The sequence below is a fragment of the Trichosurus vulpecula genome, chromosome X, assembly GCF_011100635.1.
Source record: "Trichosurus vulpecula isolate mTriVul1 chromosome X, mTriVul1.pri, whole genome shotgun sequence".
NCBI lineage: Eukaryota > Metazoa > Chordata > Mammalia > Diprotodontia > Phalangeridae > Trichosurus > Trichosurus vulpecula.
In genome coordinates, this window is record NC_050582.1 from 3,573,754 (window position 1) to 3,594,345 (window position 20,592).

Genomic DNA, 20,592 nt, shown 5'->3' on the forward strand with positions numbered 1-20,592 from the left:
TGCTCTTATTGTCTCCTCTCTGTCCAGGGCCTGCACCCTAGCTCAGGACAGATATCCCTCCAGATGATCACTGGGATGGAGGAGGCCAGCATTGGGCTCAAACCCTCACTCTGGGCACATTTGGCACATATCTGAACTTAAGTCAATTTAACAGCACCTGGAACCAAAGTGAGGAGGGTGGGGCAGTGGAGGAGCATCCCCTGGGGTGAAAGCCAGACCCCAGGAGGGGTACAGGGTCTCTCTAGCACCATGAGCTAGGTAGGAGTGGGGGAAGGCTGAGGACCATGGAGAGTGAGGATTGTGGCAGACAGTACAGCTGCTCACAAGCCCCTGGGCCCCTGAGACAAACAGTCTGCATCTCCACCCACTTTCTGGCTCTGGCCAAGGGGGCCAGGACAAGTTGAGACTGCATAGCAGAATGTGAGCCCCTGACTGCATGTCCTCATTTCCAGCCCTCTCCCCACCCTCCCTCTGGGGGGACCAGCTCAGAAGTAGCCACCATCTGGGCCATCCCTCTGCTGCACGGTCCTACCTGGATGGACCAAGTGGCTATTTGCTGCTTTGCTATGCTGGGTCCCAAAGGATGGGGACCCCCATTAATTCCTGGCTGCTGCTTCCTCACCCCCTCCCTCATTCCCTCCCTCAACTGGAGTTCCCTTTTAAGAAAAGAACATCACCAAAGGAGCAAGAGAATGCTTTTTATTGTTAAATCTGCAGAGAAACGTTATGAGAGCTACAGGAGCAACATGGCAGATGCTTTACTGGGGGGCGCCTCCGAGGAAGGCTGCGGGGGTGGAAGGGGCGGCCACCAGTGGGGAGCCAAAGGGAGGCCACCTTCAAGAAAGCTGAACTAGGGAGCCTGGAGCGACTAAGATTGGGGACAATCGTGCTGGAGGATACTGGTGGGGGGGAACCCAGGTGAAGCTGGCTCTAAGACGATGGCCCAGGTGTTATGGGGAGGGGGCCACTGTTGCTGCTGCTGCCTTGTCCTGGAACCACCCCAGCGGGTCCCCCGGCCTTGATCTTCAGCATCCCTCAGTCCCAGGCTCCACCCCTTTAGGCCGACTTGTTGCCACCGCCGCCGCCAAGCTCGGCCGCAGCTGCCTTGGCGCCTCCCTTGGACCTCTTGTGGCCTTTACCACCCTGGTGCTGCTGCTGCGGGGCTGGCAGAGACGGAGCAGGCGGAGGCGGAGGCGGAGGCGGAGGCGGAGGCGGAGCCTGATCAGACTGTGGCGATTCCTTCTCAGCAACAACCGGCGGAGGTCCAGCCTCCTTGGTAAACTGATCCATCCACTCCAGCAGAATGTCCACCTTCTGCTCAATCTTAGCCAGATCTCTCCGGATGCCCTGGGGATCCTCGCCCTTCCCTTTGGACGACTTGGGGTTCGGGCCTCGCTGCCCACCCTTGGCTCCAGAGCCTCCTTTGCCCTGGCCCTTGGAGCCACCTGATAATGAGCAAAGAATGACAAGGAGAGTCCTCTGGTTAGTAGCTGGTCTTTCCCCGGGGGTTTTTAGGGCTGCAGAGCCCCTTCCTTCCATCCAGGTGCTCACCTGCCCCCCACACACACATTGCAGGAGATGGGGGACGGGGGTCCCCCTGATCCCCACCCTTGGCAGATCAGGACCTACATTAACCTCTCCTGAATCACACCATTGGTACCTGAAGGGTCCCCTAGAGACCACTCACTCAAAAAGTCAAACATTTTCACTTTTCCAGATGGGGAAACTGAGACCAGGCTTGGTGACTTGCCCTACATAGCTAAGGGTAAGGAAGTAGCAGAACCTCGGACTCAAACCCAGGTCCTCATACTAGCCCCATCACACCCTTTCAATCTCTCCCTCTCTGTCCCTCTCTGTGTGTCTCTCTGTCTCTCTGTGTGTGTCTCTCTGTCTGTCTCTGTCTGTCTGTCTCTCTCTCCTCTCTGTCTCTGTCTCCCTCTGTCTCTCCTCCTCTGTCTCTGTCTGTTTCTCTGTCTCTGCCTCTCTGTCTCTGTCTTTCTCTGTCTCTCTCATTGCTGCTTTTTTCTATTTCTCTAGATTCACTCAAACCTCTCAAACAGACAAGGTGGGTTGTGTTTTCTTCCCTGTCTCAGTACCCATAACTCACTCTGGGGCAGCCCTCCTTGCCCCCCTCCCTTGGGCTCCTCTCCAGGCGTCTTGGTTGCTGGCTCTACACTGAGCCTTGCTCCCTCAAGCCTTCCTGTGCAGGCCACCTGAGTCACCTGCCTAAAGCCTGGCTCTGGGTCCAAGCATCGATTCCCCATTGCCCACCATGATACCTCATCCACATTTCCACTCCCTTTGGGCTTTGCCCCTAGCCCAGCTCCTTCAAGAAGTCTTTCCTGAGTGCCCTGGTTCCACCCAGAGCAAATGAAGAGCTGAGGCTCCAGGGGGTCTTCAGCCACTTCAGCCTAACTGCCTTCACCCTTTAGTGCCCAGTTTCTGCTGTTGGTAAAAGGGGGGAGGAGGCTAAGTGGCTCGATGGTCTCTAAAGGACCCCATTTCCTCTCTGCCATGCCATGCCACAGTGGCACTGGATTCTCTTCCCGATTTTTGGGCTCACTGCCTCCCTCTATGCCTCTATTTCTCCCCCTGTAAAATGCAGAGTGGGAGTTGGATTTCCTGATGGCCCCGGGGCCCTATTCCCTGCCTAACTGCCCTCTCTGAGCCTCACTTGGTTTTGTAATGAAATGAGGGCTCGGACTCAGTTTCCCCTAATAACCCTGGTTTCTCCTCTGTGAAAAGAGGCTGGATTTGTGACTGACCCCACAGGCTCCAAGAACTCTGGTTCCTGAGCTTTCCCCAGGGCTCCACAGTGGTTTTCTGATCTCTATACTTAGGGGCTCCCCATCCCCAAGAGAAGGAATGAAGACTATGTCACCCAGAAGAGCCCTGGTGACCTCAGTTTTTTTTTCTGTAAAATGAGCATCCAGCCCTGACATGGTTCCTCCCCACGCCCAGCTCTATACCTTCCTCCATTTCTCGGTCTCCTGAGATCTCCAGACCTGGGTCACAAGTGGGGGACTGGTCAGCTGAAGCCGCCCCAGCCTGAGAATCACCCTGGAAAGGCACTTTCTTGGGAGTCTGACTTCCCTGGCAGTCTTCTGCACTTTCCTTGGGCCAGGCCTGCTCCTCCTCGTCAACCTTGCTGGTTTCATTGCCCCGTTTGGGGTCTTCACTCATGGTCTCACCCAGGCAGCAGACTGCCCCAGTCCCAGCCTCTGCCTGCAGTTATATAGTCGAGAAAGAAGTTAGCAACATTGAGAAAAAGCAAGGTCCAGCTCCTATTGGCTGCTGGCAAGATACTCCTGGTCCCACCCTCTCCTCCCTGCCTTCCTCCTGACTCCCCCACCCCCTAGGAACTTTCCATGCCATCTTGCCACAAGTCACCCCTTCCAAGGGTTGAAGGGGGCAATCTCACCATGGCCCCCCTAAATCTTCTCTTCCACCTGCTAACCAGCCCTATCTCTCCCAACAGGTCTTCCAGAACCCCTGCCCTCCCAGACCTCCCCCACCCTAGTGCCCTTGCCCAGCCCTCTTCCCCTCCCCCATCAGCACCTGAGGAACATTGGCTCTGGTGGGGGTCAGGAAAGAGGGCTATGGGGGGAGAAAAACATGAAAACATTTGATTCAATGTTAAAACCTACAAAGAACCCAGGGACCACACAGTTCCCTGGTAGTTGTGTGAGCAGGCTGCAAGGGAAGGAAAGAGGTCAGCAGCAACAGATGAACCCTGGGGGGGGGGCAGAAATCCCCCAGCCCAGCTGGGTGCAAAAGGGCCCCCTCCAGCTCATGCCATGGCCACCCCAAAGCCCAGCTGAAAGGCCCTTCCAACAGCCCACCTGAAGTGGGGGCTTTCAGAACCATGGCTGCCTAAGAGCCAGAGAGAATCTGCCCTTTCCTCCCCTCAGAGGGTCTGGGCTGCTTATTGGCTAGAATGGGGCTGCTGCAGTAATTCCCACTATGGTGTGAAAGACTCCCAAGGCCTCTCCTTCCTGGAGTATCCCACAATCCCAGAATTTCAGCATCCAAAGGGGCTTCAGCAGACACCTGATCCCAAGTGTGCAGGAAAGGATGCTTCCCCTCCCCCAGTCCCAGTGCAAAGGCCTTGCCCAGGGGCCAGCAGGTCTGTGGGCAGACCTCCAAGCTGGGGGGCCCATTGCCTGCTGGGGCAGTCGTTCCACTGTGGCGGGGGGGGGGGGGGGGGGGAGGCGGATCTGAGTCTCTGTAGGGAGGCCTTCCCCTCCATCGAACCTACAATGGCACTCCTCCCTTCCACTCACTGCTCCAGGTTCAGTCCTCCAGGGCCAAGCACAAAATGGCTGAGCCCTCTTCCATGTGACAGCCCTTCACATAGAGCAGTCAGGTCCCCTTTCCCAGGCCCCCTCCCCTGCCCTCCCCAAGCCTTTTTTTCTCCTCAAGAAACAGGCCCAGAGCCTTCAAAGCATACCCCAATGTCCCTTTCTTGAGGCCCTTCCCCAGCCTGGATGCCCTCTGGACACTGCCCAGCTCCTCTTTGTCCTCCCCAGACTGCGGCCCCAAGAAGGGAATGCCCTGCTCCACATGTGTCCTGGCCTGGGCCCTTAAGGCCCACATGGGTCTCTCACGTTGCCACCCTGCACCTCCTTCTAGGCCCTGTGGTTCCCTTAAGGTCCATTAACATGGCCCTGGAGACCTTGGCCCCTTTGGACCACATTGTTGTTGCTCATGGAGCTTGCAGCCTACTCAGATCACTGAATCTTTTTCAGATGGATTGCTGTCTAACCAAGCTTCTCCCATCCTGCACTGCTGAGCTTGTTTTCTCAAACCTAAGTCTGAAGCCTGAAACCTACTTTAGGTTTTGATCCAATCGATTTCATCATTTTTGATTCAGCCCAGTATTCTAGGCTGTCTAGATCCTGGGAGATCTGGGCTCTGTCATTCCAGAGTGATGGTTACCCCTCCCAGCTTTGGGTTGTCTGCTAAATGGGGAAGCACTGACATGTGGGCTTTTTTGGTCCAAGTCACTGCTGGGATGTAAAGCAGCACAGGGCCAAGCATGGATGCTTGGGGCATCCCACTGGGGACCTTCAGCCAAGCTGTCCTCGGGCCCTTAGAGACAACTGTGTGGGCCAGCCCCGTGACCAGTTCTGGGCCCTGTCACCATGTCTGAGCCCTTTGTCCTCTGGGGTCAGAAGCCACCTCAGATACTTACTAGGTGTGTGACCTTGGACAAGGGGGCCTTCCTCTCTCTAGGCCATCTACAGAGGGATAGGGCTGGACCTGAGGGCCTCTGATGTCCCTTCCCACTGGAAATCTAAGTAAGGTGCTATGAGCTAGGCCACAGTTCCTCATCCTTGCCACCTGAATGTGGGAGACACTTGATTCAGCTCTTTGCTAACAAATCTCAACTCCCCAGGCTGGCTGTCTCAGGCCTCCATGATCTGGGCCCACTGACCTCTCCCTCATTGAACCTCCCCCCATCCCCATTATGGCCCCTTGGGCCTGGTCGGGCCATCTCCTTCTGCCTCAATGAGAGGTCATGCTTAACCCTGATTGGGGGCTAGGGCCAGGCTGCCCCTGAGCCTTAGTAGGTCATATTTTTCTTCTCCCCTGGAACTGCCTTCCTTGGGCCTCCTCCTGCTGCCCTACCCTAGCCAGCCTTGAAGGTTGAGATACTTTGTATGCCAAACCAAGAACGTAGAGCAGAGAGCCAGGAACAGCCTGGCCACCCTGGAGGGTTCCCAGGGGCAGTGGTCTTCCTCCTCCTCTGCCCAGGACTGGACTCTGTGTTTCTCTTTGGGGCAAACAGAGCCCTGATAAGGAACAGTAACAAATCTCCAGCCCAGTAGCAGCTAAGGAGGTGCAGGGTGGCAACAATTTACTGTACCCTGTGTACCTTGTGTACCCTGTGAAATCTGCAGGGAGTGAGGTCTCATGGTTGATAGGAAGCGTGGGGTTCAGCAGCTCTGCTCTTTGTATCAAGAAGAAACTAGGCCAGGGCTTCCTGGAGCCTAATGGGGCCAGACCCCTAACCTGCCTCCCTGCCCACCAATGGGCAAGACTGGAGGCCTGGGTATCTTCAGGCCTGGCTATCTCTGGCCATGATTCTAGTGGGCCCACCTCCTCCAATCTCCTGGCCAGGAGTCAAAGCTGGACTTCCTTCCCTCCAGGTGCTTTCTCTTCTGAATCTCTCCCCCCACAGGTGGCCCTGAGCAGGGTTGCTATCACCTCTCTGCTCATTGCTCCCTCACTGACCATGCCCACAACCAGAGAAAACCAGGCCACCCAGAGGAGCTCCCCCTGGGCAGCACACAAGCCCTTTGATCTCCAGGAAGTAGAGTGACAGAATATGGAGGTCTAGGCTCCAAGGAGGCAGGCATGGGGCCTCCTTGCCATTTCCCTCTGGCCTTATGGTCCCTGGGAGCTCCAGTTCAGGCCCTTAGGGACCATCTCAAGTGGTATCAGGCTCAAGTTAGGGACCCTCAGCCCTCCAGAAGGATCTCTGTGGAAGCAGATTCCTTTAGGAAACCCCATGTCAACATTCCCTATGTTTTCTTGAATTTCCTTTGGGTGTGTTACCTGTTTCTTAAAGATATTGTCATCTGGCTCTGGGCAGTCGGCGGAGGGGGGGGCGGGGCATGGTCTTGCAGGCCTAGTCCAGGTGGTTGACACCCCTGACCTAGATCAGTCTCTTGCCTTTTACAGAAGGGGAAACAGGCATCCAGAGGCAGAGAGGCTGGTCCCTAGGTCAAGGGATCAGAGCATGTTCAACCTGGAACTGACCTGGGCCATCCTGGAGTCCAGCAGCAGCTGCTCAGGCCCACAGAGAGGCTGTGACTTGCCCAAGGTCGGTGACATACGCAGTTTGGCCATAGAACAGCAGTGCTACAAGGGACCCTGGCCATCCTGGACTTCAGCCCTCTGATTTTTGAGAAGGAGAAAGGGAAGCCTAGAGAGGCCAGGTGGCTGTGCCCTAGATCCCCCAGGTCCTCTGTCTCAAGTCCCCTCCTCCATGCTGCCTCACCCCGCAGCCCCACAGACTGGCATTAAATCCATTTTGTGGGGCCGTTGGCCAGCATGGACCTCACCTAGAAAGTCCAGATGATGGAGAAATTGGCCCCAGCCCAGTGAGCCTCCAGGGGGTCTGGAGGCAGATAGCCTCCTTGCAGCTCATCCTGCTCTTCTGAGCTCTCCCCGGCCCCTTCCACTGGCCCCCAGACCTAAGCATTGGGTGGCGTTCCTTTCTCCCTCAAGGACTCCCTCCGTCCTCCTGGTCCCAATCTCCCCCATGTGCCTGGGGTTTAGGGCCTTGGGAGGCAGCTGCCAGACTGAAGGTCAACCCCAGAATGCTGGGCCCAGGATATTGTGGCACCATTCTGAGCTCGAACCCCAGGCCTGACGTGAGCTGACCCAGTAGCCGGGGGAAGCCTCCTGGGCTTGGGTTTTTTTGTGGCTGTGGACCTGAGAGGCTCTGAGGATAGGCAGGGATGCTTATGTGGGGGTGAAGGAGAATATTTGGGATTCCCCAGGATTTGTTCTCATTATGTCATGCCTGGTTTATGGCAGCAGCCTGCTGGTGGGTCTGCCTGCTGTTCCCATCCAGCCTCCATTTAGTCATTAAAGTGATTTTCCTAAAACCAAGGTCTGAGTATGCCTCCCTATGGCCTCCAGGAACCCAATACTCTGTTAGACATTCAAAGTCCTTCACAGCCTGCCCCAGCCTATCTTTCTAATATTCTTAAACTTTCCTCCCTGGCATGTTCTCTTCCATCCATATGGCCTCCTGGTTGTTCCATGAAGAAGACCCTCCGTTTCTGAGCTCTGGTGTTCTGCTTTTGGCTGGCCGGCCTGCTTGAAATGTGCTTGTCCTTCATCTCCAACTAGTGACTTCTCAGGCTTTCTCTTAGTCCCAGCTAAAGTCCCCCCTTCTTCAGGAAGCCTTCCCCACCCTGTTTCCTTCCAGGGCATTCACTCTGGTTGGTATTAACTATCTGTGCTGTGGAGGGCCAGCTTCATATATATTGGTTGGCAGATTGTCTCCCCTTCAGACTGTAAGTCCTTGGGAGCCATGAAGTTTTGCCTCTTTTTGTATAGGCAGCACTTAGCACAGTGTGTGGCACGTAGTAGGTGTTTAATAATAGTTTCTTGATTGTTTTCTAGGAGCCCTGTATGGGAGAGCCGAATAAGAAGTGGCCAGCCTCTAGAACAGCTCCTAGCTCCATTGTCTTATGTGGATCATGGGGTTCTTTGCCACTTTCCTACTGTGTCTTGAAGGACAGAGATTCCCATGATCTCTTAGGTTTCAGTTGCCTACCAAGTCTTTAAGAAAAAAAACAACAAAGTGCAGAAGGAACAATGCATTTTATTTATTTTTGAGCCAGAACAATCTTTCTAAGAGAATGAGGAACAATTCAGTGGTTTTAATGTAATTCTTTTTTACTGGGAAATAGACCACCTGTAGGAGCCTGGAGAGGCCAAGAGTGAGGACAATAGTGAGCCTGGGCTCAAATATCTGAGGGTGAGGGCCTGCTGAGGGTGGCTGTAGAATGTGTGCCTTGGTGGCCCACTGAGGCCGGCAGGGAACACAGCTGTTTGGCCTGTGTGGTGTTTCTGCTGTGCTCTAGCTTCTCAGCAATGGCAGGCTGTACCTCCAGCATCCTGGAGCCACCTCAGCAGGTCCTGTACGCCTCAGTCTTCTGTGTCCTCCTCTTCTAGGCGAGCCCCTACTAAGCAGGGCTGCCTGTGCTGCCCCATACGGTGACTGTTGGTGCCCAGCTCACCCTGCGCTTGGCTGGCTTGTAGGTTCTGTTGTTCCTCTGTTTGTTGAACTGCATTATGGTGTCTTCCATGTCGGGCAGTGGGTTTCCTTCCTCCTCAGTCTTCATGCCTTCCTTCTGCTTCGCCTGGTAACAGCCTCTTCCTCCGGAGGATTGGGATGTAGAACTGCCATAGCCAGTGTTGGAAGCAGCGGTCTGTTTGTCATTGCTTGACTCGCCTGTCAAAGAATGATAGAAGAAGTGCACATGTTAGGCATTGATGGGAGCTCAGTTGTGGGGTTGTTAAGGCTCACAAAGGACCTTCTAAGCAGTGTGTCATTTGATCTGGTTGGTACCTGAACCCCATTTTATTCACCAGAGCTCAGGGATGTAGATGCAAACGACTGAACTTGGAAGAGATTTTTGAAACCGTTGAATCAAACCTCTTTCATCTTTCCATAGGAGTGAGCTGAGGCACCGAGACTGAGCACAAGGTCTCCCCATACTGAAATATAAAGACCAACCTTTGAGAGATAGAGATTTTAGGAGATATCAGAAGGTTCCAGAAAAGCTCATAGGTCCCACAGTCTCCTCTGAGGGAAGTGGGTGAAGGGTCTGTTAGGGGTAAGAGTGAGACTGGGAAGCCAGTTGACGGGTGTCTGCAAGCCAGTCAGCAGAGGTGGGATGGGAGGTGGGAGAGGTTGTACTCTCCTTTTCCAGGTGTGTGCTACCCCTCCACCATGTCCTCCCCCCATGTACCTTCCCCACGATTCTTCTTCCCCATGGCTGCTGCTTTTTCCCCAGTTTTGTTACCTTGCTTCTTTGGAGGCCTGCCCCTTTTCCTGCCTTGGGGCTTTTCCTTGTTCTCCAGGCGTTCCACGCAGGACAGCAGAGAATCCACTTTGTTCTTGATCTTGGCGAGCTCCTTCTTCACGGTGTTCAGGTTTTCCACTTTCTGCCTGGGAAGCTTCCTGGCAGGACCCTGCTGCATCCTCTTCAAAGGCCGGGCCCTTTTCCCACGGTGGGAGCTGGTTCCTGCTAAAATATGTCATTGTTGTTTTAATGAAGTTGCTTGGGCACTCGTGTAATTAGGTAAAAGGTAAAAGAGACCGAGGGCAGCCTTCAGAGGGAGGAGGTCTGGGTTTGAGTCCTTCTGTGTGCCTTTGGGTCACTTTCTCAATGTTTTGTAATGGACTTCATCACGGCCTTTGGGGTGTTTATCGGGCAGTGGTTCAATCTGTGAGCATTTCTATTTGCTAGTGCTGGGGGTACAGACTAAGAACTCCAACAGTCCCTGAGTTCAAGTTGCTTTAGTTACTTTGTGCTTGTGAGTTTGGGGGAGTCCCTTAACTTTTGCATGTCTGCTTATGTGTAAAATGGGGAGAAGGATGATATTTACCTCCTGGGGTTGTTATGATGATCAGATGAGGTAATAATTGTTATAAGGTTTGGCACTGTGCAGTAGAGCACCAGCCCTGGTATCAGGAGGACCTGAGTTCAAATCTCGCATCAGACACTTGACACACTTGCTAGCTGTGTCACTTAACCCCAATTGCCCTGCCGTGCTTCCAAAAGAAAAAAAAAGGTTTTGCAATGTTAGCCATTATATTGGCTTATGGGACGGTTCGTGGTCCTTTCTCCTGGGGGTGCCTGTTGTCATAGAATCAGAGGCTGGGACAAAAGGGACCAATGAGGCAGCAACTTTTGCTGGTGTTTTAATGAGCAGGAATGTTACAGATTAATCACCCAAAGGCTACTTAAACAGCAAACCAGTCATCCCCCATCATAAGGGGGAAAGCGTGCAAAGAGCAACCTCTAAGTGGATCATGTTTCTTTGAAAATTGTATTTTAAACCAAAGAACCATAGCAGAGAGCTTTATGGGTTTCTAATTAGCATCACAAAGGAAACACCACAAGGTTAATAAGAGCTGGTTAATTTGGATGGGGATGGCAATGAGGCAGCATTTTCTCTATTATATTATATATATCTATTATTTCTATTCTATGCCTTCAGAGAAGGGAGGAATACAGGTTGAATACAGACTGAAGCAGGTGAATTTCTGCTTTTTTTTATTTGTTTCTCCTTGTACAGAACGACTAATGTAGAAATGTTTCCTGCAACCACACAGGTGTCGTGTGTATGTGATTGTTTATTGTGTTCTGGGTGGGGCACAGGAAGGGGGGGGAGGGGTTTAACCTGGAACTGAAAACTACAAACAAACAAACATGCTTTAAACATGCTGTTCTTGTTGTATTTGAAACTTTGTAAAACTCTGTGGCTGTGTGTGGGCGTATATGTGTGTGCATGTGGGTATATGCGGGGGAGGGGATTCCTTGGGCAGCCCAGATACTCTTCAGAATTATGATTTTAACATACAAAATGCAACCTAAATGCTTCCAAAGGACTCTTATCATACCCAAGTCTACATTAAGCTGGAATTTTTTTGGCCATGAGACCCTTAAGAGATTGGAGGAAGCCATTTTGTCCTTAACATTTTACAGGAAAGAAAGTTTTTAGAAGAATCTAGGAAGTTTTCTTAAGCATACACAACTAAAGTAACCTCACTTACTTGTGCCCCCAGCCCCCTTCACCTCTCCCCTCACCCCCCACCTTGCTTACCTTGAATTCCCACCTCCTCACGCTGAACAGCATCCGATGCGGCCTCTAGAAGTACACCACCATTACTCCACCACTTCTTTGGTGGTGTATACTTCCGACGTAGGCCAGCCCAACTGCAGCCATCGTCACGGACCTCCTCCTCCTCATCAGAGCTACTCAGGCGGACTACCTCACACATTGGGCCCACCTCAATTGGGCCCACTAAAGAGCCTGCCTCCCCACCACTCCTTACAGCTTTGCAGCACCAACAAGAGCACCCAACAGGAAGTGATATTGCCCCCTACTGGATGCTCCCTGACCCTATCCTTTCCCACTTCCTGTTTCTAGAAACTTCAGGACCTTTCCATGGATTACTGCCAAGAAGGGGGAACACAGTAGCAATTTTGGAGTCTACAATTATGATTACATCACCAAAACATACAGCATCTCTCACAAGTAACCATCCAACTCTGACTTAACAAGAGGCCCCTTTCCTACCTCCCCAGACGCCCAGGCCACATGACAACAATATTCATTCCTAATAACATTGAGCCCAAATCAGCCTCCTCTCCCTGGAGAACAAGAAAAAAAATGTTGACCCCTCTTCCCCATGACATTCCTTCTCCCATCTGAACACAAAAATAACATGTCACCCACCTACTTACCTGCTCAAAATCTGCTCTACTCAAAGCCAAACAATCCCACCTCCTTCAACAGCACTCCCACATGACACGACTCTCCATCCTGCTTCCCCTCCACTGGGCATACTCCAGTGTGTCAGCGTCCTTCCTAAATTTAGACCCCAGAGGTGAGCCCAACGCCCCCAGATGGGGCCTGACCACAACAGGGGACAGGAAGGTTCACATCCTCATCCCAGAGCCTCCGACTCACTTCAGGGTCGTCCAAGAGGGGATTCCTTCGGTGACAGCCACACCACACCACAGTGACTCCTCTTGGGCTGGGAGCCAAGTCAGACTCCAGAACCGTGAACACAGACTGCTATCTATTCACGTTTCCCCCATCCCAAATTTGTGAAGGGATGGGTTTTAACCTCCCCCAATCAACCTTTGATTTCTCCTCAGTGGATTCCATCTCATTCAATTCAGCCTTTGAGGGATCCCGACTGTCCCCCAGCGTGTGAGTGACCTCTCCCTCCCAGCTCCGCATCGTCTGCTCCATCAGATGACCGTGCCACCTCCGCTTCTCCATCACAGACTCCCACTGACTGATAGCCGTCCATGACACAGCCCAGGCCCAAGCCCAGATCCCCAGGGCACTCCACCGGGGACTGACTTCACCCAAGTCCTCATCCAACCTGTCTGGCCTTTCCAAAAGCTCCGAAGCCACATCAATGTACAATCATCTTTGGGCAGCCCATTTCACTTGGGGACCGCTCTCATCGTTAGAAATCATCTCCTTCCGTCAAACCCGAGTCTGCTTCCCCCATTCCCCCCAGGTTCTCCCCATCCCTCTTCCCACATCCTCAACTCTGTCCTCGGGGCCAGGCAGAAGAAAACACCCCCCCTCCTCCACAGGACAACCTTTCCCAAACCAGCAAACTCGTCTCCCACAGACTGCCACACTTCCAGCCCTCCCTCATCAGCCCTCCATCCTTCTGTCTCCAGCCTCCCCCCTCCCCCAATGGCCCTCTGCTCCAGCCCCAGACACATCACCCACACCACCAGAGCGGTGAAGCTCTTCCAGGACTGAAGCAGCCTGGATGCTCCCCACAAATGGCCCCATGACACTCACGTCTCGCTACCTGCCTGCTGACTCATTCATCACATCTTGAAGCTTTTTTCTGCCATACAAGTGAAAGTTTCCATCACACACACACTCCCACACACACGATCACATATTCTGTCCCAAACATACAGACACACTCACACCCACCCAATCACACACTTGCTCCCACACACACACACACACACACACACTTCTCATTTGTGTTTCTATTTTCCTTGCCCAGCAGCCCTCGGAGCTGTCAGCAATAGAAGGGTGGACACACGTACCCACACCTGCTTTCAGGCAGAAGGGGCCTAGAGGTCCCCTGCTGACCCTGACTTGCCCCATTCCCCTACCCAGGACTGACCAAGGGCCCAAGGAGCTCCCCAGAGCTGGGGCTACTGCTCAGGCCCATTGGGCTAAGGGCTGCTCCTCCTCCTCCTCCTCCCACATTCCTCCTGCTGCACTCAGGGTCCCAGGTCCTCAGGGCTCTCCCCCCCACCAGGAGGCTGAAGCAACAACCAGGGGCTTACTGGGAAGAACTCCCAAGACCCAAGGAACCAGACAAGACTTGGAGGTGGTGAGGCTGCTGCAGGCCTCACAAAGACTTCCCTTACAGCACACAGCTGGCCTGAGGCCTCTAGAAAAGGCAGTGAAAGAGGCAGTGGGGGAGAGGATGTGGGGCCAGATCCTTGAGATGAAAGCTGGGCCTGGGAAGAGGGGCAGGCCCCTGATGGGACCACCCGGCTCCAGGGTGGTGCTTCAGCCAAGACTTGGCCCCTGCCTGCTGGCTCCCTGAGGCAAAGACCCCACATCCCCTGCCCTGGTTAGGGCTTTACTCAAGAGGGCCTGGGCAGAGCGACTGGATGTGAAGGAGCATGACTCTTTCCAAGCCACTGAGGCCAATGCCCAGGCCATCCCCTGCTACATTATCTTACCTGGCCCCAGGGTCACTCGACTGCTTTATTAGGCTGGGTCCTCAAAGATGGAGATTCCTCCTAACTCCAGGGTGTCCCTTCCCCTCCTCCCCAACAGCCCCCCTCTAAAAAACAAAACAAAACTGCAAAAGGAGCAATTTATTTTTTTAATTATCAACTGAATAAAAGTGTCAAAGTTAAAAAAGCAAAACTACTGAGTTTTCACTCTATCTCCTGGGAGACTTGCAAGAAGGGGGAAAGCGTGAAAGGCAGAGGGAAGGCAGCTAAGGGGCCTGGACAGACTAAGACAGAGGACAGTGGAGAGCACATGCTCAGAGACCCAGGAAGGAGGCCTTGGGTCCCAGGGAGTGGGGTTGGGCCTGGCAGAGCCACCCCAGCCAGCCCTGGCCCCCCCAGGCCTGACAGAGCCAATCCACCCAGCCCTGGCTGCCTGGATCCTCTTTCTCCTCCAGGCTGGCCCTCCTAAGCATGGTTCCCAGCAGCTGCCCCATCATTTTCAGCCTGGGCCTCGACCTCGGCCTCGGCCTCGGCCTCAGCCTCAGCCTCAGCCTCAGCCTCAGCCTCAGCCTCAGCCTCCTCCGGCATTATGTCGCCCACCTCCTGCTCTGCTGCCTGGGCCCTCATCATCTCCCGGAACCTGGTTGGTTCTTTCATGAACTGTTCCAGGTGATCCAGCAAGGCATCCATTCTCTGCTTAATGTGCACAAACTCCTGCTGGGTGTCGTCATCTTTGAATTCGGACGATGCGGACGATTGACTCGGCTGCCCACTCTCACAATCGAAGTCAGCTTTGGCTCCATCGGACATATTGTCTGATAATAGATCATAATAATTATTACAAACACCACCTCCCCCAAATAACAGAGTGAACAAAGAGATGGTAATAGACCTGGCCCAAGGCCCAGGCCCACAGTGATGTAGCTATAGCGTGGACTGGTACATATTTAAGGTTTTTTGTGATCTATCACCATGCTGAATACTGTACTCAGCAACTCTAAACTACATGGGATGAAATGCTTTCAAACTATAGAGACGTCAAAGAAGAAATTAAAATTCAAACCATGTAGGCCCTACACAAGGTACATGTGTGGCATCCCATGCATGGGGACTAGGAGGCTATAGCAAGTATACAGAGCTTCTATCCTAGTCCTTTGTTCAATGACAAAATGGCTGTCCTTTTGTCTACCTGCAAAAGACATTCACAGGGCCCTGAACTCACAGCTAATGCCTAAGGCGAGGCCTTTCTGTCTCTCTGCCTCTTTCTCTGTCTGTGTGTGTCTCTCTGTCTCTCCCTCACTCCATGTGTCTCTCTGGTTGGTGCTTTTTTCTATTTCTCTAGATTCACTCAAACCTGTCAAACAAACAAGGTGGGTTGCATTTTCTTCCCTGTCTCAGTACCCATAGCCCCCCTCCCCACCCCCCACTTTGGGCTCCTCTCTTAGCCCTTGACTCCACTCTGAGTCTTGCTCCCTCAGGCCACGTGAGTCACCCGCCTAAAGCCCACCATGACAACAGGTCCAAAAGCTGGCAGTTCTGTGAAGACTGCGACGTTGGGTTTGGACACAAAGGACCTGACCTTGTCATTTCATTTCCTTCTCACCTGGAGGAGCCTGAACTCAAAGCTAACAGGGGAAGTTATAGAAAAGGAATGGGGCAGGGTTTTTAACTCAGTACTGGAAGAGGGTTAGAACAGTGGATAGGGCTCTGGACCTGGAGTCAGGAGGACCTCAGACACGTCCTAGCTGTGTGACCCTGGATAAGTCCCATAGCCTCTGTATGCCTTAGCTTCCTCACGTGTAAAACAAGAATGGTAACAGCACCTACCAAAGGAGATCATAATAGTAAGCACTATGCAAATGTTGGCAGCTATTATTGGATATGGGACAGTGATTAAGGAGATCAAAGGCTGTATTCAAAAGGCGGGGGTGGGGGGTGGGGAGGAGGCCATAATTACAACTCAGGGATTCTCTCATCCCAAGGGTCTTCTGCCACCTGTCCATCATTTTCAGCTCTTGTAAATTAAGGGCATCGAACCTGACGTCCGATGAGACTGACTCCTCTGACCTTTGGTGATATGTATGATCCTCTCTGGGCCTGCTTCCTGAGCTGTAATGTTAGGGAGCTGGACTGGATGTTGTCTGTGAGGTGGCTCAGCTCAGATGTTCTCAGTTTCTAAGGGATTCCTCCAGCACAGATGTTCTGAGTTTCTAAGGGATTCCTGCAGCTCAGATGTTCTGAGTTTCTAAGTGACTCCCTTGCTCTGGGCCTCAGTTTCCCTTTGGCTCTATGGATTGAGTTCCCAACTCTGACATTCAGCAATGCTGAATCACCTTCACCCTGTCTAAGTCTCAGATTCCTCCATATCTGTAAAATGAGAAAATTGGACAGTGATTCCTGGTCTAAATTTCTTTGTGGGAGCTTAAAAGTCTCCTCCTGCTCTGGACCTCACTTTGTCCCTCTTTAGAGGGGGGTGAGAACTGGACTTGATAGGTTTGATTTGAACTCAAGACCTTGTGATACCAAGTGCTGCTCACTTTCTTCCTTCAGTAAAATGAATTGGGGAGTTGGCACAGAGTTAGGCACTTAATAGGTGCTAGTTGACTGGTCTCAAAGGGCCTGGATTCCTGCTGTGATTTTTGCTAATCGACACCCCCCCCACCGCCACCCTCTAGGACTTTGTTGCATCTTCTATCAAGTGGGAAGGTTCAAGTGGATGATCTCCAAGGGCCATCCCAAGAGTGCTCCCTCTCTAACCAAGGGCTGATTCCTTTCTGAGAACCAATTTTCCCTTTTTTTAAAATGAAGAGGCTGGATTTGATGGACTCTAAGGGCCTTGCTGCTAATGCTGACCTTCTGTAATCTTAAGTCTCTTTCCCTCTTTGGGTCTCAGTTTCCCTTTCTGTAAAATCAGGGATTTTCTAAAAAGCCTGTTGGAGCTCTGATTCCTAAGTTTGAGCTTTCCTAAGAATGTTTCTCTCTCTAAGGCTCAATTTCATACCTTGTAAAGTGACGGTGTTGAACTGGGCAGTGTCTAAAAGGTTCTCATTGCAACTCTGAAGGTTAGTGACCAGACCAGTACCCCCTATGAACCTCAATTTCTTACCTCCACAAAACGAGCTTAGTGTTGGACTGAAGTCTCCCAGCTCCTGAATTTATGCCCTGGGATGCTCAGGGTCTCTCCAGCCCTGTGGGCTCCAGTCTCCTCCTCTGCAAAAGTCCTCAGGACCACCCCCCCCCCAACACCACCACTATCCCACCATGTGGGACTCAGTCTCCCTTTATAAAATGGTACTCTGGGATCCTTAGGGTCTGTACTGCCCTGTGAGACTCAGTCTTCCCTAGCCCTGTATGTGCCTCCCCTTCCCTTTTCCCTATCCATGCCCATTTACCTTGGTCCATTTTCTGGCCTGGTGAAGGTCAGGGCTAGGAGAGGGATCACGCCGGCTTCTGACTTCTCAGAACAGGTAAGGGGTCTGTCTGTGTGGAGATCTGCAGAACAACTGCCTCCTACTGGATTCTTTAAGGCTCAGCTGCCCCACCCCTCCCTCCTGCCCTCCTTCCAGCCTGCCCTTCTCCTTCCCTCCCCTCCTCCCGGATCCAGAATCTAATCTCTCTCTCTGTCTCTCTGTCTCTGTCTCTCTCTCTCTCTCTCTCTCTCTCTCTCTCTCTCTCTCTCTCTCTCTCTCTCTCTCTCCCCCTCTGTCTCTAACTCTCTCCATTTTATTGTGACCTTGACAAACACAAACATTTCCACATTCGGAGAAGAGTGAGAGGCTTATACAGAAATCTGAGAAGTGTATCACAGATGCTCTTTTACAGGTATATAAGAAATTAACCCAACTGTCCTGCTTGACTCTGGCTCCTTCAGAAGTTCACTTTCAAAAACTGCTTCCTTGAGGCTCTTTTTTCTTCTTTTTTTTTTCTTTTCTTCCTTGTTAGGTGGATCACTCTCACCCACTCCACACCTTCCTCCCCCTCCTCCCGACCCCTACAGCCCCTCACCAAAGGGAGAGGCCTTCTTCTGAAACAAATAGAGCCCAACTCCACACTGTGGTGGCATGTCTCAGCTTTCTGCCAGGAGGTGGTGGGGCACTTGGGGCACGCTGCTGATTTGCATTGGTTCTAAAGTCTTTCAAGCAGTTTTCCCTGATTGTTGTGTATATTGTTAATTACAGTGTAATTAGATAGAACACTTTACATTCTAGTTCACATATTGCATAGAATCGTTGTCAATGCAAATTACTCTCCTTCTTCATTCTCCATTGGTTCACACCAGGCTTCCTAATTTCCCCTGAAGCCATCCCTTTCATCATTTCTTAGGTAATGTTCCATTTTGTGTGTGTGTCTTGGGGGATGGCTAAAGAAATGGTAATATATATACACATATATTATATATATAGACATACATGTATATGGGGGTGTGTGTATCTAAATCTATGTGACTATGTATATCCAAATGATCATTTTTTCAGCCATTCTCCAATTTGCTATAATAAAAGAAGGTTGCTTTGTACATGGGAGCCCTTTTGCTTTTTCTTGGAACTTTTTAGCATAAAGGCCCAGCAGTGGCATCGCTGAGTCAAAGTGTAAACATGTTAGTGACTCTTTGGGTCTAGTTCTAAACTTTCTAGAATGCCTGGACCACCCACAATGCCTTCATGTACCTGACATCCCAGATCCCCGCTCCCGCAAAAAAAAAAATTGCCATTCTCCTTTTTCTACTCATCTTTGCCCATCTGATGGGTAGGAAATGAAACTCAACTTTTTAAAATTTGCTTTCCATTTATTATTAATTCTTTAGGGCTTTTCTCTCATTTTTTTACACATGGCTTTCTTTGCAATGCTTCTTTTGAGAAGTGCCTGTTGATGCCCTAAAATTATTAATTTTACTTCCTATGATGTTCTCTAGCCTTTAAGACCTCTTCCCCCTAGCCATAAATGTGAAAGGTATCAGGTTCCTTTCTCTTCTAATTAGTTTATGAGATGACATTTCAAAAGTAGGTCATGGAAACATGGGGAGCTTCTGGTGGGAGATGTTAGTAGACTCCTAAGCCAAACTGCTGTCCTCTTTTCCCAGAGGCCTTGCCTCCATAGTTGGTGTCCTTGGACTTACCGAACCCGAAGTTAATATTTTCAATTCCGTGTAGGTCTCATGTCCTTAATCTGTTCCCCCCAACAATGTTGCTTGTGCCATTGTCTGATATCTGGCGCTGCTAGGCCCGCTTCCGGCCCTCTTTTTTCATTATTTCCCTTGAAATTCTTGACATTTTGTTCCTCTGAGTATATTTTGTTATTACTTTATCTAGTTTTACAAAGTAAACCTTTGGTAGTTTGATATGGCCCTAGATCTGTCAGTAAATCATGCAGTCTTAGAATTTCTGTTACATAGACACAAGTGAACTCATGGAGCCTGAGCCCTGGGAAGGACCTCAGTGGCCCACAAGTCCAGCCCAGTCAGCCCGGGGGCGGGGGGGGGGGGCGGCAGGGAACCTCCAAGGAGGGAGAGCCGACCCCCTTTCCAAGAAGCTGCTCTGCTTGTGGCCAGCTCTCATTTCTAGGAAGTCTTTCTTGCCATTGGGCCTAATTTAGCGCATTCGCCAGTTCCCCACACTGCTGCTCCTGGTTCTGCCTTCGGTCCTTCCTCCGCACAGGAGCCCTCTGAGTACTGGACCACAATGACCATGTTGTCCTGCCACAGTCTTCTCTTTTCTGGGTAAACATACGCAATTCCTTCAGTGTCACCCCCTATGTCATGGACTCAAGGCCCTTCCCCATGGTGGTTGCCCTTCTCTGGACACTCTCCAGATTATCCATGTTCTTCTTAAACCATGGTGCCCAGAATGGACCACAATGTTCCAGATGGGGTCTGGCAAAGGTGGAAGGCAGAGGGCCTGGCACCTCCCTACCCAACTTGCAGTCCACTGAAACCCCCAGATCTTTTCCAAACTACTCTTGTGTAAGGAGGCCCTTTTGCTTTAAAGTACGAGACCTTACAATTGCTTACATGTGTACCCCTACTGAATTTTATCTTCTTAGATTTAGCCCCAAATTCTTGCCTTTTGAATATTGACTTCACCACCTCTTTGGCTAATTCTACCTCCCAGCTTTGGGTCATTTGCCGATTGGATGAGCATGCCATCTATGCCACTATCCGAGACATTGATAAAGATGTGAAAGAGTACAGAGCCAATCAGGCATAGATCCCTGGGGCACTCCACTAGAGACTTCCTGCCATATTGACATGGAGCCAGTAGTAACTACTTTTTGACTCTAGCCATCCAACCACTTTTGATTCCTTCTGACTGTATTATAATATAATCACTTCTCTATATGAACAGTACGAAATACTTATCAAAAACTTTGCTAAAATCTAGGTAAGCTCTAGCCATGGGCTTCCTATCACCTGATAATTTAATCATCCTTTCCCAAAAGAAAATTAGCTGAGTCAGGCATCAGCTGTTCTTAATGTAGTCCAGCTGGCTCTTAGCAATCCCAGTTTCCCTTTCTAAGTGTCTGCAGTCACTGCCTTAATACTCTGTGCTAGACTTTACTCAGGAATCAGTTAGGCTCATTGGCGTATTGTTTATATACT

The 20,592-nt window shown here is 51.4% G+C and overlaps 2 protein-coding genes across 2 annotated transcripts; both read right to left on the reverse strand.

Moving 5' to 3' along the window:
- Positions 1 to 684: 684 nt before the first annotated feature.
- Positions 685 to 3,204, reverse strand: LOC118832652 (basic salivary proline-rich protein 1-like). The gene is made up of 2 exons (XM_036739982.1): positions 2,970 to 3,204; positions 685 to 1,445 (listed from the first exon to the last, which is right to left on the reverse strand). The coding sequence occupies exons 1-2, from the start codon at positions 3,181 to 3,183 to the stop codon at positions 1,057 to 1,059; spliced, it is 603 nt and encodes a 200-aa protein (XP_036595877.1). The 5' UTR covers positions 3,184 to 3,204; the 3' UTR covers positions 685 to 1,056.
- A 5,121-nt stretch (positions 3,205 to 8,325) lies between these two features.
- LOC118832646 (RNA-binding Raly-like protein) lies at positions 8,326 to 11,611 on the reverse strand. The gene is made up of 3 exons (XM_036739966.1): positions 11,359 to 11,611; positions 9,552 to 9,776; positions 8,326 to 8,977 (listed from the first exon to the last, which is right to left on the reverse strand). The coding sequence occupies exons 1-3, from the start codon at positions 11,534 to 11,536 to the stop codon at positions 8,709 to 8,711; spliced, it is 672 nt and encodes a 223-aa protein (XP_036595861.1). The 5' UTR covers positions 11,537 to 11,611; the 3' UTR covers positions 8,326 to 8,708.
- Positions 11,612 to 20,592: the final 8,981 nt, after the last annotated feature.

Bases quoted from the DNA above. Each gene is read 5' to 3' on its own strand.
- LOC118832652 (XM_036739982.1), bottom strand. From the start codon at position 3,183: ATGAGTGAAGACCCCAAACGGGGCAATGAAACCAGCAAGGTTGACGAG. The intron at 1,446-2,969 runs GTATAGAGCTGG...GCTCATTATCAG, and splicing joins AGACCGAGAAATGGAGGAAG to GTGGCTCCAAGGGCCAGGGC.
- LOC118832646 (XM_036739966.1), bottom strand. From the start codon at position 11,536: ATGTGTGAGGTAGTCCGCCTGAGTAGCTCTGATGAGGAGGAGGAGGTC. The intron at 9,777-11,358 runs GTAAGCAAGGTG...GACATATTTTAG, and splicing joins TGAGGAGGTGGGAATTCAAG to CAGGAACCAGCTCCCACCGT. The intron at 8,978-9,551 runs GTAACAAAACTG...ATTCTTTGACAG, and splicing joins CAGGCCTCCAAAGAAGCAAG to GCGAGTCAAGCAATGACAAA.